The sequence below is a fragment of the Pipistrellus kuhlii genome, unplaced genomic scaffold (genome assembly GCF_014108245.1).
Source record: "Pipistrellus kuhlii isolate mPipKuh1 unplaced genomic scaffold, mPipKuh1.p scaffold_m20_p_5, whole genome shotgun sequence".
Classification (NCBI taxonomy): Eukaryota; Metazoa; Chordata; class Mammalia; order Chiroptera; family Vespertilionidae; genus Pipistrellus; species Pipistrellus kuhlii.
This window is the reverse complement of record NW_023425551.1, coordinates 45,581,531-45,598,569: the sequence shown is the minus strand read 5'-3', so window position 1 is coordinate 45,598,569 and position 17,039 is coordinate 45,581,531. Positions and strand designations below refer to the sequence as shown.

At 34.3% G+C, this 17,039-nt stretch overlaps 1 protein-coding gene across 3 annotated transcripts in view; it reads left to right on the top strand.

Annotated features, from left to right (window-relative positions):
• Positions 1-17,039, top strand: part of ZNF292 (zinc finger protein 292) — a 72,790-nt gene that overhangs the window by 34,468 nt on the left and 21,283 nt on the right. For 2 of the 3 annotated variants that reach the window (XM_036413364.2, XM_045573301.1), the window contains one exon: positions 12,601-12,803. In XM_036413364.2, the coding sequence (XP_036269257.1) occupies positions 12,601-12,803 (203 nt within the window). Of the gene's footprint in view, positions 1-12,600; positions 12,804-17,039 lie in introns of those variants that run through there. The other variant, XM_036413367.2, reaches the window with a different exon arrangement.

The window sequence follows — 17,039 nt, the reverse complement described above, 5'->3', positions numbered from 1 at the left end:
ATTGTTTTTTGGAAAGTGCCCAGCTTCACTCTAACCTTTCCTAAGGTATTTAATTAGAGAATTAAATAAGCTGCTTCCATTGTTTGTTGCAACTTTTCCTGTTGATTGATTGCAGAATCTAAGAATTTTGCATTATGATAACAAATTATGAAGGCTCTAAGAAGGGAATATAAATAGCCCATTGCTGTGAACACTTCTGGTACTTTGATATTTACTGAAAGGCTTCCCTGCTGATCTCCAAACCTCTCTCCTGGCTGGTTGTTCCTGCATGGCCTCCCTCCTTACCATTTCTGCATTGCTTTTCTGATAGTTTATAGCAATGTCATCTGTTTTTTAAATTTTCACAAGAAGTTTATTTTTAGTATCCCCTTCCTTTGTGGATATCCACAGATTAGCTGCACTGTTCTCCATACCTCAGAGAAATGGAGAATAGACACTCATAATTTAAGATAAGAAGAAAAACATTTAAAAGTTGAGAATCTTAGTGTGTGTTTTTTTGCCTTTGGCATATTAGTTTCCTTTCCATTATATTGATACCACTATGTTGTTGTTGGTGGTTTGTTTGTTTTTTGCTATAATGGCATTGCATTTTCTAATGTTCTCAACTTTTAAAAATATTGATGTAATATATTAAATAATACCTTGTTTCCCCGAAAATAAGACAGTGTCTTATATTAATTTTTTCTCCCAACGTTGTGCTAGGTCTTATTTTTAGGGGATGTCTTATCTTTCCATGCGCTAGGTCTTATTTTCTGAGGATGTCTTATTTTCGGGGAAACACGGTAATATCAAATTACATTGTATAGTTTTTACATTGTAGTTTTAATATGCATAGTTTCATTTAACCTTCACAATGATCCTATGAAAAAAGGTAGGCTCTTTATTGTTCTGTTTTACAGATCAGAAAGTAGAGGCTCAGAAAGATTACTTGTCTTTTCTGTATCACATTGCCTGTGATGTGAGGCAGAGGCAGGAATTGAAATGAGATCGTTAACTTCTCTCCTTTTTATAATGTGCCCTGTTGCACCTAGCCTAATAAAATAAAATTGCATCTAGGTAAAATAAAGAATTAACTCCTTGCCCTTGCCAGTTGGTTGGCTCGGTTGGAGTGTTATCCCGTGCACCAAAAGGTTACGGGTTCAATTCCTGGATGGGGCACATATGGAAGGCAAACAATCAGTGTTCTCTCTCTCTCTCCCTACATGCTTCCCTCACCCTCCTTCCCTTTCTCCCTCCCTTTCTAAAATACCAATAAAATCATATTCTTAGGTGAGGGTTAATAAAAAAGGAATTAACTCCTTTTTTCTCAAGAGCATTTTTGCTAAAGTAGGAAAATGAAACTTTCACCTTAGCAGAGATTTAAAATTTATTAAGTGTTCACAAGTGCGCTCCATTTCCTTGTTTAAATATGCCTAACATTGTTCCTGTTAACAAATGTCTGGCCAGTCTCTGTGCTGCTTTATTTCTTGGTCTTCACCTGACATAGCCACTGGGATAATTTGGATTGTTCAACCAAGAGGAGTTTCTACAATAGCAGATGGATTGTAGGTAGTCAGACTTTCATTCAACTCATGAAGCAACCAGAGAAATATTATATGATCAAGGAATTTTCAGCCATAATCTTTACTTTGTTCTCTGTTATTTAGAATGCTTCTTTGATGGGGGCTATTTTATATATAATCACACAAACTATTCATTTCCTCCTTTGAAAAAGTTGAAGGAACTAATATTTTACACAGACATTCTAATTTATTTACATTTTCAAATTTGATGGTTCAAAAGGATGGGGAACTTTTAACTTTTTATATTATACTAGAGGCCCAATGCACAAAATTTGTGTAAGAGTAGACTTTCTTTCCCCCAGCTGCTGTCACCGGCTTCTCTCTCAGCCCTGGCTTCTGGTCTAATTAGCATATTACACTTTTATTATTATAGATATTCAGCCCCTTGGTTTAACTTAATCTAACCTATAGCAGCTTTGAAGAGAGGAGCTAGAGCTCAGAGATCAATAAGTACAATGTCAGTAGGCTTTGTTCATTAGTTTATAGTGAAGTCTTTGAGTTTTGATATAGTATTTCAGTGATATTTCAACTGGTGTGCTATGGCACACGGGTATGCCACAAGAGGCACGCCAGTGTGCTGCAAGAACTTTTAAAACATGCAATACCTGATTATTTAGTCAGGGACACTGCCTTTTCCCTTAGGTGATCAAATAAAAAAAAATGATAGCAGCCAACACAACAATAGCCATCAGGTGTGAATTAATAAAAATTATACTTTTTTTTTTTTTTGTCAGATGGGCAAAAAGTATATTTTTTTAAATTTATTTTTTACTGATTTTGGACCTACTAAAACCCAGCTAAACTAAGAAATCTTTTTGGGATTGGGTGTGGGCATGACTCAAAATTTAAAATGCTGATTTTGTTTTAAGATGTTAGCCTCCTAGAATAAGGTAACTACTAAACCAACATAATTCAAGTAGATGGCCTTTGAATATCACAGGAACTTTAGGCTTACATATTACTTGTACTTTTCTTTAATCATAATCTTGGGATTGGAAAGACCAACTGAATGCTCTTTTTTTTTAACTCAATTTTTGCTCTCTTCTAAAACATCACTGATAAGTACATTGGCCTTTGCTTGAATGTTTCTAGAAAATGGTAACTGTGTAGTTTAGTCCATTCTTAGCTCTCTAATAGAAAATAGTCATTGTGAAAACTCTGTTCTTAGAGTTTACATCTTTTGGATCTGGTGTTAAATCTAAAGTCATATTGAACAGGAGTATAAGTCCCTCTTTTTGAGCCATATCAATTGAGATATTTAAAGATTGCCATCTTGTCAACACTTAAGTCATCTTTTCTTATGTAGACTAAAATTCTTCCTGGTGTGGCATGCTTTTAAATCTACAATCATGATACCTAATTTTTTAGTGCATTTTGTTGGTGTTCTCATTAATGTGTAAATCTCAGAACTTAACATGTACTCTAAATATGAGCTGCCATTGGTACTCTCTCCCCTTCATCCTAACAATTTATACTTAGTATGACATTGTCTTTTGGGATAGCCATATCTTTCTCAAAAACTCAACGAGGTCACTAAAACCACCAATACACACACACACACACACACACACACACACACACACACACACTTAAAGTAAATGCTACTATTCTTTACATTTTTATACTTTGTCTTTTGACACATAGGATATTACTTTTTTCTCTCTTTAATTTCATTCTTTAATAAGGTTTATTTCTGTCTCTGTAATTTGTCAAAATCCTTTCAAATCTTGATTTTGTTATTCAGAATCCTTTCCAGTTTCCTCTAATTAGCAGACTTATTAGTGTATATTCTGTTAGCATCCAAGTCCTTGATAATAATCATGAAAAGATCATGTCCAGAATACCTAGTCCCTGTGATACTTACAGAAATCATTCTACTTGCCTTCAGTCCTTTAATCAATTTTTTTTTTATTATTGCTTCATCAAACACAACTATTTTTCCTTATGTCTGGCCCATGCTTCTTATTTTTGTCTATAAGGATTTGATGAATACTATTTGACTAGAGTTCTGTCAAGTTAGACTGTTTAATATTGAGGTTAGTATGACCTAATTTATTGTTTTTAAATTAACTTTTTATTTACTTTAGATTTATAGAAATATTATGAAGAGTTCCCACAACCAGTTTTCCTATTAATATATTATTATGATATATTTGTCAATTAATAAATTGATATTGATACTTTATTATTAATTAAAAGTCCATACTTCATTCGGATTTCCTTAGTTTTTACCTATTGTCCCTTTTCTGTTCTAGGATCCCATCCAGGATTCCACATTACATTTAGTCATCATGTCTCCTTAGGCTGCTCTTGGCTGTGACAGTTTTTCAGACTTTCCTTGTTTTTGATGACCTTGACAGTTTTGAGGAATACTGGTCAGGTATTTTGTAGAATGTCCCTCAATTGGGATTTGTCTGATGTTGCTCTCGTGATTAGAACTGGGCTTGTGGGTTTGGGGGAGGAAGATCACAGAGGTAAAGTGCCATTGTCACTACATTATATCAAAGATGCATACTGTCCATATTACTTTTGACTGTTGATGTTAATCTTGATCACTTGGCTTAGATAGTATGTCTCTCTCCCCCTGGCCCCCTTTCTATGCTGTATTCTTTGAAAGGAGGTTACTATAGGCAGCCCACACTTAAAGGCAGAGTTAAGTTCTATTGCCTTGTGGGGGGCGGGCAGTATCTACAGAGATTGTTTGGAATTCTACACAGGAGATTTGTCTTTTTTGTCTCCATTTATTTACTTAGTCATTTATATTCATGAGGACTCATTGGAAACTTATTTTATACTTTGGTCATAATCCAGTACTCCTTTATTTTGTTGCACTAATTTTTCCAGCTTTGACCATTGGAAACGCAGAGTTAACTTCTGTGCCCCTTTGACATAGCCCCATCATTATGAGTTATATTTTTTGTTTGCATACATCTTTGCTTTCTGGCACTATAAGATCCTTTAGGCTTATCTTACATATTTCCTGCCCCAGTTCTAAAATCAACAGTTTCTCCAAGGAACCCTGGTTTCTTTTATTGAGAATAGCATTAAATACCAAAACCTGGTAGCTGGGTGTTTTCATTAATACTGGGATGGGATGACGTTGTTTCTAGGACTTCTCAGTAGTCAAGGCAAGAAAACATATGTTGGTATATTAATCTGTGTATGTACACGTATCTATAAATTTCTATGTGTAACTAGCCATATCTATATACTAATGTCTAACTCTAATCCATACAACATTGGTCATTCTAGCATCCTCCTCTTGCTTACCTATAATCTTCACTTCAACAAAGTGTTATATAATTGGAATCATACAGTATGTGGTCTTTTCAGATTGTCTTTTTCTACCGTTGACCATCCATATACTTAACTAGTTTTAGTATACATGTATAATGGTTTCAGAATTGAGAACCTGTATTGTGGAAAAATATTTATCAACTAGAATATAGTGCTATATACACTTTCTTTTACCATTTTATAGAGTTCACTTTTCCAAAGTTAGTTAAGAACCTTTTTCCCCCACTTCTTTCATAACATTTCTAATACAGTTAAATTCTTTTGCCATATTTTGCATTCTATCTTGGGCTCCCCAAACCTCCTAAATAATTTTTTTAATTTCCATACTTTATGCTGTAAAGTTCTATGGGTTTTGACAAACGTGGTGTCGTGTATCCACTATTACAGTATCATACAGAATAGTTTCACTGCTCTAAGAAAATCAACTGCTTTACTTAGCTTTCTCCTGAGCACCTGACAGTTCCTGACCTGTTCACCATCTTTTCTTTTGATCTAGTTTCTTTCACTTAGCAGTATGCACTTAACATTGATCTATGTCTTTGGCTTAAAACTCATTCCTTTTTATTGCTGAATAATATTCCATTGTATGAAAGTATCACAGTTTATCAGTTCACCTAGGAAAGGATATCTTGTTTACTACCAGTTTTTGGTGGTTGAATAAAGCTGTCAACAGTTGCATACATATTTTTGTATGGACATAAGTTTATGCATCAGTTGAGTAAATACCTAGGAGTACAATTGCTAGATCATATGATAAGACTATGTTTTGTTTTTTAAGAAACTAGTAAACTCTTGAAAAGTGGCTATACCTGCCTGGTTGGTGTGGGTCAGTGGTTGAGCAGTGACCCTCAAACTGAGAGGTCCCTGGTTCAGTTCCTGTCAGGGGGCATGCAAGAGGCAGCCAATCAGTGTGTTATTCTCATTGATGTTTCTATCTCTCGCTCTCCCTTCTCTCTCTCTGAAATCAATAAAAATCATTTCTTAAAATGTGGTTTACCATTGTGTATTCTCACCAGCAATGAAATGAGTTACTGTTACTGTAGATCCTCACTGGCAATTGGTATTATCTATTTTTAGAATTTTAGTCATTCTAATAGGTGTGTACTAATATCACATTGTTGTTTTAATTTGTATTTCTATAATGACAAATTATATTGAACATCTTTTAATATGAACATCTTTCCCATGAGACACATGTATATCTTTTAATGAGACACATATTTGTGGGTTTTTTTGCCCTTTTTTTTAATTGGTTTGTTCATTTTCTTGTTGATTTTTTAAGTCCTTTGTATATTTGGATGCAAGCACTTTATCAAATACTAGCTTTGCAAATACGTTCTTTTACTCTGTGGCTTATCCTTTTGTAAAATAATGTGTGTAACAGAGCAGGAATTTTAAATTTTAATGGAGTCCAACTTACCAGTGTTTTTCTTGTTTTTGGCATTTTATTTAAAAAGTTATCACTAAACTTAAGGTCATATATTTTTCTCCTATAAGTTTTATATTTTTGCATTTTACATTGGGGTCTGTGATATATTTTGAGATAACTTTTGTGAAGTCTGACTTGATTTATGTTTAGTGACTGTGCTTGGTTCTTTATAGTCACACTTCTTTCTCTGAACATCACAAGCAGTGTTTTTAGTATAATCAATTGGAGAATCTTAGAATTATATATATTCCTCTAGTCTACAGTTTTGCAAAATGTACCTTTAGCCACATTTTGAAAATTATATTTTACCATCTGTTTTCATTTGCTCGATTGTCCTACCTTTCTCAGTAAAGCTTAATATCAGAACCACCATAAAAATAGAATTTTTCTTTTCTCTATCATCATAAGTAATAGATCATCAGATCTAGGCAGCAGGACTTTTTTTTTCTCAGAAGTTACTCACCTCCACCAATATGATTTTTCTCAACATTTTTGGTGAGTAAGGATTCATCTTGGCTCTTAACTTCAGTAATGTTTTGCATACTCATAGTCTATCCTTTGTCCTAAGCCTGCTTTTCCTTCTATATGTCATCATTTGAAAATCTAAATTCTGAGAGAGCTCTCTATTACAGTCGCACTGAATCCCTTCAGCCCTTTCTACTTATATATGGGGACTAGAGGCCCCATGCATGAAATTTGTGCACAGGGGAGGGTGTGTCCCTCAGCCCAGCCTGCACAGTCTCTAATCTGGGACCCCTTGAGGGATGTCCGATCGCCCATTTAGGGCATGTGTCCCACCGGGATTGGGCCTAAACAGGAGGTCAGACATCCCTCTCAAAATCCAGGACTGCTGGCTCCCAACCGCTTGCCTGCTTCTGGCTGATCCTAACCACTTCTGCCTGCCAGCCTGGTCACGCCCTAATCACTCCCTGCCAGCCTGATTGACGCTTAACTGCTCCCCAGCCAGCCTGATTTCCCCTAACTGCCGTCTCCTGCCAGTCTGGTCGTCCCTAACTGACCTCCCTGCTGGCCTGATTGCCCATAACTGCCCTCCCCTGCAGGCCGGGTTTCTCCCCCCCTCCCAACTGCCCTCCCCTGCAGACATTGTTCCCCCCCCCCCCCAACTGCCCTCCCCTGAAGGACTGGTCTCCTCTTCCCCCAACTGCCCTCATCTGCCAGCCTGGGTCCTGCCCCACTGTCCCTCCACTGCAGGCCTGGTGTTCCCCTCCTCCCCCCACGGCCCTCCCCTGCTGACCTGGTCTCCCCTAACTGCCCTCTGCTGGCCTGGTCACCCCTAACTGCCCACAACTGCCCTTCCCTGCAGGCTATCTTGTGGCGGCCATCTTGTGTCTTGGGGTGACAATTTGCATATTACTCTTTTATAAGATAGGATAATTTGCAATTGCAAAAATTGTATTTTTATCACTTGCTAGTCTTCTGGAATCTAAAAGTCCTATAATTTCCTCCCTTTCCCCTTTCCTGGGGTGTACTGGTGGAGGGATCCCTTTGTTAAATTTCCAAATTTAGAATTTTTTTTTTTATAATCCTCACCCAAGGACACATTCATTGATTTGAGAGAGAGAGAGAGAAACATCAATTGGTTGCCTCCCATATGTACCCTGACCAGGGATTGAACCTGCAACCCAGTTATGTGCTCTGTCCAGCAATTGAACCTATGACCTTTCATGTATGGGATGATGTTCCATCAAACTGAGCCACACTGGCCAGGGCTGGATTTTTTTGACTAACATTGCTGAATTAATTTTTTTATTTTTATTTTTTAAATATATTTTATTGATTTTGTACAGAGAGGAAGGGAGAGAGATAGAGAGTTAGAAACATCCATGAGAGAGAGTCATCGATCAGCTGCCTCTTGCACACCCCCACTGGGGATATGCCCGCAACCAAGGTACATGCCCTTGACCGGAATCGAACCCGGGACCTTTCAGTCCCCAAGCCTACACTCTATCCATTGAGCCAAACTGGTTTCAGCTGAATTAATTTTTTTAATGCATAAAAAGCACATAACATCAAGTGTATAATTAAATCATTTTAAATATACAGTTTAATAGTGTTAAGTGTGTTCATATTGATGTGAAGTACACAGATCTCCAGAACTTTTTTATATTGCAAAAGTAAAACTATAGCAAAACAACTTCTCTTTGCCCCCACTCTCTACTTCCAGACCCTAGATTAGGGGTGTCGAACTCAATCAGAGAAGGGGCCAAAATCTAAAATCCAGCCTAAATCTCGGGCCGAATGGTTTACTGAACAGTCATAAACTGTCATTGTGATGGAAATGCAGCGGAGTGCAGTGATGACAGCGCAGTGCGGGCCACATTGCAAGGCCTGGCGGGACGGATTTGGCCCGCGGGCCTCGTGTTTGACACATGTGCTAGATAATCAGCTTTCTATTTTTTGTTTTTATGACTTTGTCTCCTTTATACCCCATATAAGTGGAATCATACCATATTTACTTTTTTGTGTGGCTGGCTTATTTAACTTAGCCAAATGTCCTCCATATTGTAGAATATGACAGGATTTCCTTTCTTTCTATGGGGTAAATAATATTTAATGTGTATATGTGTGTATGTATGTGTATAACACATTTTGTTTATTCATCCATGTGTTGATGGCCATTTGAATTGCTTCCACCTCTTGGCTGTTGTGAGTAGTGCTGCTATAAACATGGGCATGCAAATATCTCTTCAGTAGCCTCCTTTCAATTTTTTTTAGTCCATACCCAGAAGTGGCATAGTTAGATCATTTGGTAGTTCTTTTTAAAATTTTTGAGGAATTTCCAGGTTCTTCCATAGAGGTTGCAGCATTATATAGTCCCATCAATAGTGCAGAATTGTTCAAATTTCGTCACATCCTTAAAGACACTTTTGGGTTTTTTCTAGTAGCCATTATGATGGGTGTGAGCTAATATCTTATTATTTTGATTTACATTTCTCTGATAATTCGTGATATTTAGCATCTTTTTATATGCTTACTAGTCATTTGTGTATCATTGGAGAATGAATATCTGTTCAAGTCTTTTGCTCACTTTTTAATAGTATTTTTTTGTTGTTGTTTAGTTGTAGGAGTCCCTATATATTCTGGAATTAACCCCTTATCAGATGAATAATTTGTAAATATTTTCTCCTATTTTGTACATTGCCTTTTCACTCTGTTCATTCTGTCTCAGTTCTGTTTTGATACAACAAAGTTAAGTTTGATGTAATACCATTTGTCTGTTTTTGTTGCTTATACTTTAATGTTATATCCAATGAATCACTGCCAAATTCAGTGTCTTGAAACTTTTCCCCTTTGTTTTCTTCTAGGAGTTTATATTTTTAGTTCTTACATTGAGGTCTTTAATCCATTTGGAATGTTTTATATGGTGTAGGTAAGATAAGAGTGTAACTCTATTCTTTTGCATGTGGATATCATTTTCCCCGCACCATTGTTATAAAGACTGCACTTTTTCCATTGTGTGGTCTTGGCACCTTGTTGAACATCATTTGACCATACATGTGAGGGTTTACTTCTGAGCTTTCTATCTTTATGCCAGTATATGTCTATCTTTATGCCAGATTAAGTATCAGACCTCCAACTTCGTTCTTTTTGAAATTATTTTGGCTATTTGAGGTCCTTTGAGATTATAATTGTAGGATAAGTTTTTTTCTCTCTACAAAAAATGCCATTGTGACTTTCATAGGGATTATATTGAATCTGTAGCTTGCTCTTGATAGTTGTAAATCTTAACATGATTTAAGTCGTCTAATCTTAGGATCTGTCTATGTATTATGTCTTTAACTTTTTTAATAGTATTTTATAGGATCCAGTGTATAATTTTTCATCTTCTTGGTTAAAGTTTATTTCTAAGTATTTTATTCTCTGCTGTTATGGATTTTTTTTCTCTTAATTTTCTTTTAAGATTGTTCATTGACTAGCTACTGAAGGGTTAAAAATCATAAAACTTTAAAAATATATCTGACAAGTCTGAAAGAGATAGTCTTTGATGTGGTATTATAAGTCTATAAAAAACATGTTCTGGATTGGAGCAAAGTAGAGAAAGATGGAAGAAAGGGGAGGAGAAAGAAAGCAGTTGATGAGAAATGGACAAGAGATGGGAGGGAGAAGTGAGTTTTCAATAGGTTCTCAATTTAGTATTAGAATGTAATCTACTTTTGATCTATTTGAATTATGAGCTTCATAATACATATTTTTTTCCTTTTAAAGCTAATATTCCTTTACAGGGCTTCACTGCTATAAACTTGTCCTAATTATAGTAGTCAAATGAGTTTTTGTTTTTTCTTCTCTCACCACTGTATAAAACTGGAAATCAGAGGATTCCATTATTCTGATCCTGGTTCTGTTGTTAACTGGCTTTATGAACCCAGGAAGTCACTTGCCTTCTGTGAGCCTCAGTTTACTCATCTGCCAAATCTTGGAGCTGGACAAAATGACCTATATGGATATATTCTGTTTTTCTTTTAAATTGGTTTTGCCCTAAGTATGGTAGTGGTTTCCCATGTTAAAAAACAAACACTTTTAACATGCTTTTGAAATTTATATTAACATATATTCTCTTAAATATCGTTAGCACAGAAATTATTTTTGCATAATCTGTCATTCTAACTTTCTGCTATTTGAGATGTTAGGAACTGTTTGCAGTTTTCCTGTTAAGATTGTCATCTTTTTTTTTTTTTTAATACCTGGCACCTGTAAATAATTTTTTTTGCATGATCTTCAAAGTTCATTGATTATGAACTTCTGTGGGAGTATTTGAAATAATTCCCAGACTTTGTATCAGAGTTTCCTTTTGAGAAAACTATTATATTAGGAAACTAAAGCTGTTTTTTCAAGTCTGTAATTTATTTATAGCTAGGATAGCTTTATTTTAACTTAAAGTTTTTACTTAAAACCTTTACTCATTTTGCTTTGATAGTGAACTGCGCTATGAAAAGATACAATTGACCTAATAGGATCATGTGATATTAAAGAAAGAAAAGTAATGCCATATATATGTAAGACATATAGTCAGAGGTACCAGAGAGTTAGGGATTTATAAACTTTGTCTTCAGTCTTTATACTTTTTGGTTTGGTTTAATGTAAAGATTATGGAGTAGCAGGTACAAAGGTCTAGTTATCAAGAAAAAGGTGAAATTGGCATCCTGTGTTCAGTAGGTTATATGGTCATGGTTTAATACTGAGGAGCATTGATCATACTATCTTACAGACACTAGAGGGTAGCAAAGAATATTAAAGAAGGGAAGAGCATCTCTAATTTTTCATCTTCTAATGTGCACATTACATACCAGACATATCTTCCAGTATGTTCATAGGTAGTGAAATTGTGTGTTTTATTTAAAGGGCATTTAAAGTTTTATTACTAAAAGTTTTCCAAAGGTTTCAAGTTGGCCATTACCAAATAAAATTTTTAATATGATTTTCATTCTGGTAAAGAAAACTTTAGGGAAAAATTTAAACTTGCATTTGTTAAAACTTAAATTCTTCACAAATAGGAAAAAAATGAAATTCTTATTTTTAGTAGATCAAATGAGCACTAGAAAATTAAAATATTTGAAAAGGATAAAATGTATGATGCTTAAGTAGTACTTAAGCAAATGTTGAGGTTTATTGATTGATATTTAAAAAAAAAAAAAAAACCGGAACAAGTTCACAGAAGTTCTAGCAGACTCCCCCACCTTCTAATTTATTTTTTATGTCTTAATTTGTTCTAAAACGCTTATTAAAATAAAGCAAGATAGACTTTAATCATTAGTACGGAAACATAATTTTAGTTGAATCTCATTTTCTAGAATATCCAACCATTCTTTTGTGATTGTCTATATAAGTATGTAATGCCCTAGTACTGCAAATTTCTAATGATGCAAACCCCTGGTATTGAAGAATAAATGCAGGGGTAAGGGGTGGATTAGTATAATTTTAATAACATTGACTATTAGAATTTAATGTTAAATTATTTTATCAAGAAGTTAATTCACCTCATTCTCAGTGGTACTCTCAGGGGGGAAAGGTATTTAATGCAGTTTTTAAATCTTAGCTATATAATATCATTTTACTTATAAGGTCAAGTATTTTGTGATAACCGTGTAACAGTAATAGTTAATTGCAAAGAAGGGTTGGGGTAGTTCCTGTGCTTTAAAAAAATATTTCTCTTAAGTATTATATTGCAAATGAATTATTACCAAATGTTAATAGGTAGATTCTATGCTTTTTAAAAAATACTCCTTATAAGTATTTTATTGCAAATGAATTATTACTAAATACTAACAATATATTATGTCTTGTTTTTCAAAGTGAATGAATTTTTAGCTTTTGAGGGTCCCATCTTGTTGGATATGAGAATTAAACATCTAATCAAAACAAATCAGTTAAGTCAAGCAACTGCTCTAGCAAAGCTGTGTTCTGACCATCCAGAGATTGGTACAAAAGGTAGTTTTAAGCAAACTTACCTTGTCTGTCTTTGCACATCATCACCAAATGAAAAGTTAATCGAAGAGGTGAGTATGATTTTTTTTGTTAGTAATTCTTTTTTTTAAACTGAAGAAACTTTTAAGTTAGATTAGAATGCTTTGACTTCTCTTTCTCTTAGTGAGGGACCATTGTTAATCTTATTTTTCATACGCTCTTGGATAGTGATTCTAAACAACTTTAAAAATTATAATGTAAAATAATTTTATCTAGTTTCTGTTTTAAATATAATTTGGATCTTATAACTGCTTTGGCTGAATTATGGGAAAGGTAGTGGTGACTTAACAGTTTAGTAGAATGTTTGTCAGCTTTTGGGCCTTAACTTAGTTTTACTTAACTTTCAGATATTTGCAGATTTTTTTCAATTGACTAATTTAAATAACTTTATAGAATTTATATGACTTCCCCCAGGAGTTCTTTCTTTGTTTTTATTGTGTATAAAAAAACATTTCATTTAATATTGTATCTCTTATGAGAGTTAAATGTCTATATCTCTTCCTAATTATATGTAAAGATAAATTTTATATTTGCATATTAATATAAAACTATTTTCTTTGTGCACATGATGACTCCTACCCCCCCAGTTTTATGTAAAGCATAGTATTCATGTATTTTTATGTTTTATATTATAAAATTCTGAGAGTAGAATCATGGTCCAAATGGAAATTTTGGATTTTGGGTGACTCATAATTCCAAAGTGAAGTTGAAGGCAGTTGTAGGAGAACTAAATGTTGTTCAAGAAATAGGGAATATGTATTGAAAGAATATGTATTTAGATAATGAAAACTAATATGTTAGACAGTATTGTGTGAGAATATAATGTGTACAAGTATCTTGTATTTCTACTATAAGTATCTTTAGCTCCAGAACAAAAGAGAAGAGAACAAAGAGGTTGTGGGACAAACTTAAAGATATATAAATGGAAAAGTTGAGATTCAAGACAGAGAGGACATTTAACAGTGTGTGCATGATCAGCTGAATAGATAGAGATTGTAATCAGAGTCCAGAAAAAGAATAGCCTCAGACAGAAAGCTGAATGCCCATATGCAGTTAGAGGTTGTATTTGTAATGGACCAAGATTAGATATAAGCCTGTTGTGTATAGCAAGGATAATGAGGATACTGAGAAGAGTGATGTCAGGCAATTTCTAAGTGGGATGGAGTAGAGCAAAGGGTTCTAGCTTAGGAAATTATATCATTAATTTGAACATTGGCTCATCTATAGATTTTTTTCTTTGCTATTTTTATCTCAGATAATTGGCTTTTTAATCACTGGATAGCAGAGCAAAATGGAAGATTGAAGTTTTCTTATTAGTTCAGAATAACTATGTAGACAAGTTAATAGGCTGATGTATAAAGTTTCTTGAGAAAGTCTTTGATATATGTGTAACATTTTTTTAATTCTTAAATTAGTTATTATGCTGCTACATAAAGCCTTCATCTGTTCAGTCCCTGCCCTAAGTCAGTCTGTCTGTTGGTCCTGTAACAATTTTTATTTAGTGAATGATGTGTACTAAGTACGGCGGGGGGGAGTTAAAGGTGAGTAAGTAAGGCATAGGCTCTGCCCTAAATAGCATCCCATCTCTTCTAGTAAAAAGCTATCTAAACATAGGGCTGTTGGATTAACTTTGAAGTCCTATTTGAAGTTGAAGACTATGAATTTGTAATATACCAGGAAAATAATTTTGTATTTTTAGCTGTTTTAAATTTAAAAAAAAGTATGCAATACTGAACCTAAAGTAAATTCCCTTTTGGTTTAATTATCCTGAGTTGAGTAGCAGCAGCTCAACCTACTCTGGGAGACCCTAAAAAATTCTCTGTGTGAACTCGTTCTGATGGCATATGAAATGATTTTATTTTTCCTTCTTCTGTTAAGCAGGAAGAATTAAGACATTCTATATTCTTTTTTTAATATATTGTGTGTATATATATATATATATATATATATTTATTGATTTCATAGAGGGGGGAGAGGGAGAGAGAAATAGAAACATCAATGATGAGAGAGAATCATTGATCGCTGCCTCCTGCACACCCCACACTGGAGCTCAAACCCACAGCCCATGCATATGCCCTGACTGGAGTCGAACCATGACCTCCTGGTTCATAGGTCAACGCTCAACCACTGAGCCATGCCGGCCGGGCCATTCCATGTTCTTGAACAGAATTCACAAAAATCTCTGTATCCTACCCCAGAAACAAAACTAGATCACATAATACAGGACAGAATTTATGTGTAAGTCTACACATTTTCTTGTTAAAAGTCCCTTTTTGCTTAGAGATTGATTATTCTTTTATATTTCTGTTACAAACATAGAAACTTTTTTCATTGTTTTATGAAGTAAATTTTCTTATTATTTCTGCCCCAAGTAAAGGTAGTCACTTTGGAACAGTTGTTCCCATCAGAATAGGTATACTTGCTCTCTCACATGACCTACTTCATTTACTTTATCTGTCTGGTTTTTGTAAGCATTTGAGTTTTTTACCCTTCCTGAGAGTATGCTAGAAATAGATATTGGAAAGAGTCAACTATACCTTGGATCTGTGATCCTTTTGAAGCAATCCTTCTTGAAGTGAGCCAGTAGACAAGGGATTGGCTGTTTTCCAGACCCTTTCAATGTGGTAAAAAATAGCAACTAGTCCTGGCAGAGGAGTTGCTGCTGAGGGAAATTAGTGTCTATCTGGCATCTCTGGAAGGAATGAGTTTGGCCTGGATTCTTGGTTTAGGTATAAAAACAAAGGTAGCAGTGTTCATTTTAAATCCAGTATTTCATTATTTTTTTCTTGTTAAAAATTAACATCAAAATTTGAAGAGTAAAATCCTCTATCTTGTGTCTTTCTAGCCAACATTTCCTCAGTTAATACTCCCAGAAGTAATCACTAAGTTTGAAGTTGGTTATATAAACTTTCTGACATTTTTCTTTGTGTATATGTATACATATTATATACTTTATATATTAAAACATACATATACACACCCTCCTGGATGCTAGTCATTTTTCACCTCCATTTTATTCCATATAGATTCATCTAATTTTTTTTCTCATGGCTGCATACTTTTCATATTATGGGTTTGTAATATATTTAAGCTACTACAGAACATTTAAATTGTTGACTTGTACATAGAACCTTTCATTCTTATTGGGTGTACTGGTAGGGTAAATTTCTAGAAGTGATAAATTGCTGGATCAAAGTATCTACACATTTTAAATAATATACAGCCATACTGTCATCTAAAAAATTATGCCAATTTATTCTCTCATAGTATTATAGTATATGAAATTTCTTCTTTCCTAATACATCTTTTAAATCTTTGCTAACATGAGTGTTTAAAAAAAATAGGAGCTCATTATTTGATTTTACATTTTCTTAGTATGTCAGGTTTACTATTTAACTTTATGGATGGAAAACAATTTTATTTTGATAAGCAAAATACTATTTTTGAAATGTAATTAGAGCAAATACATTTTAAAAGAATACTTGGTAGAAGTAGATAATAAAGTATTGATTAAGTATTCTTTATTTTTTGAATACCTGGCATAAAGAGCCATATTAAAACATAAAAATTGTTCACGTTTTTAAATGATTTTTTTTTTTTTTTTTTTTTTTTTTTTTGCTATATATATTCAGAGTTCTAAATTTCCTGGTATTTAAATTTTTGCTCACTTAAAAAAACATAGTTTTACTAATTTCAGAGAGGAAGAAAGAGGGAGAGAGAGAGAGAAACATCAGTGGTGAGGGAGAATCATTGCTTGGCTGCCTCCTACATGCCCCCTACTAGGGATCAGACCTGCAACTAGGGCATATGCCTTTACCAGGAATTGAACCAGTGACCTCTTGGTTCCTGGGTTAATGCTCAATCACTGAGCCACACCTAGCCATTCAAATCTTTGCTCACTTTTTAAAGCAGTAGAGAAGAGTTGGTAATCTCTACCTTGGATTTAAAAAATAATTCTTAGACATTTATTGCTATATTTGACATATATTTCACTTTCACAATTTTGACTCAACCATTCATTAATTTTAATTATGGTTTCATTTCCCCTGCCATTCTCTTCCGTGTCACATTTTTAAAATAGGGCTATGTAATGGCAAATCAGGGATTTAATAAAGGTTATAAAGTGCACAGTACCAATTGTTTTCTTAGAAGACCTATAAAAAGTGATGTTTTTCTATATTATTGAATACTAGAGGCTCGAAATTCGGGGCCTCTAGTAGAGGCTGGGTGGGGAGGAGTGGGTTGTCCCTCAGCCCAGCCTGCGCCCT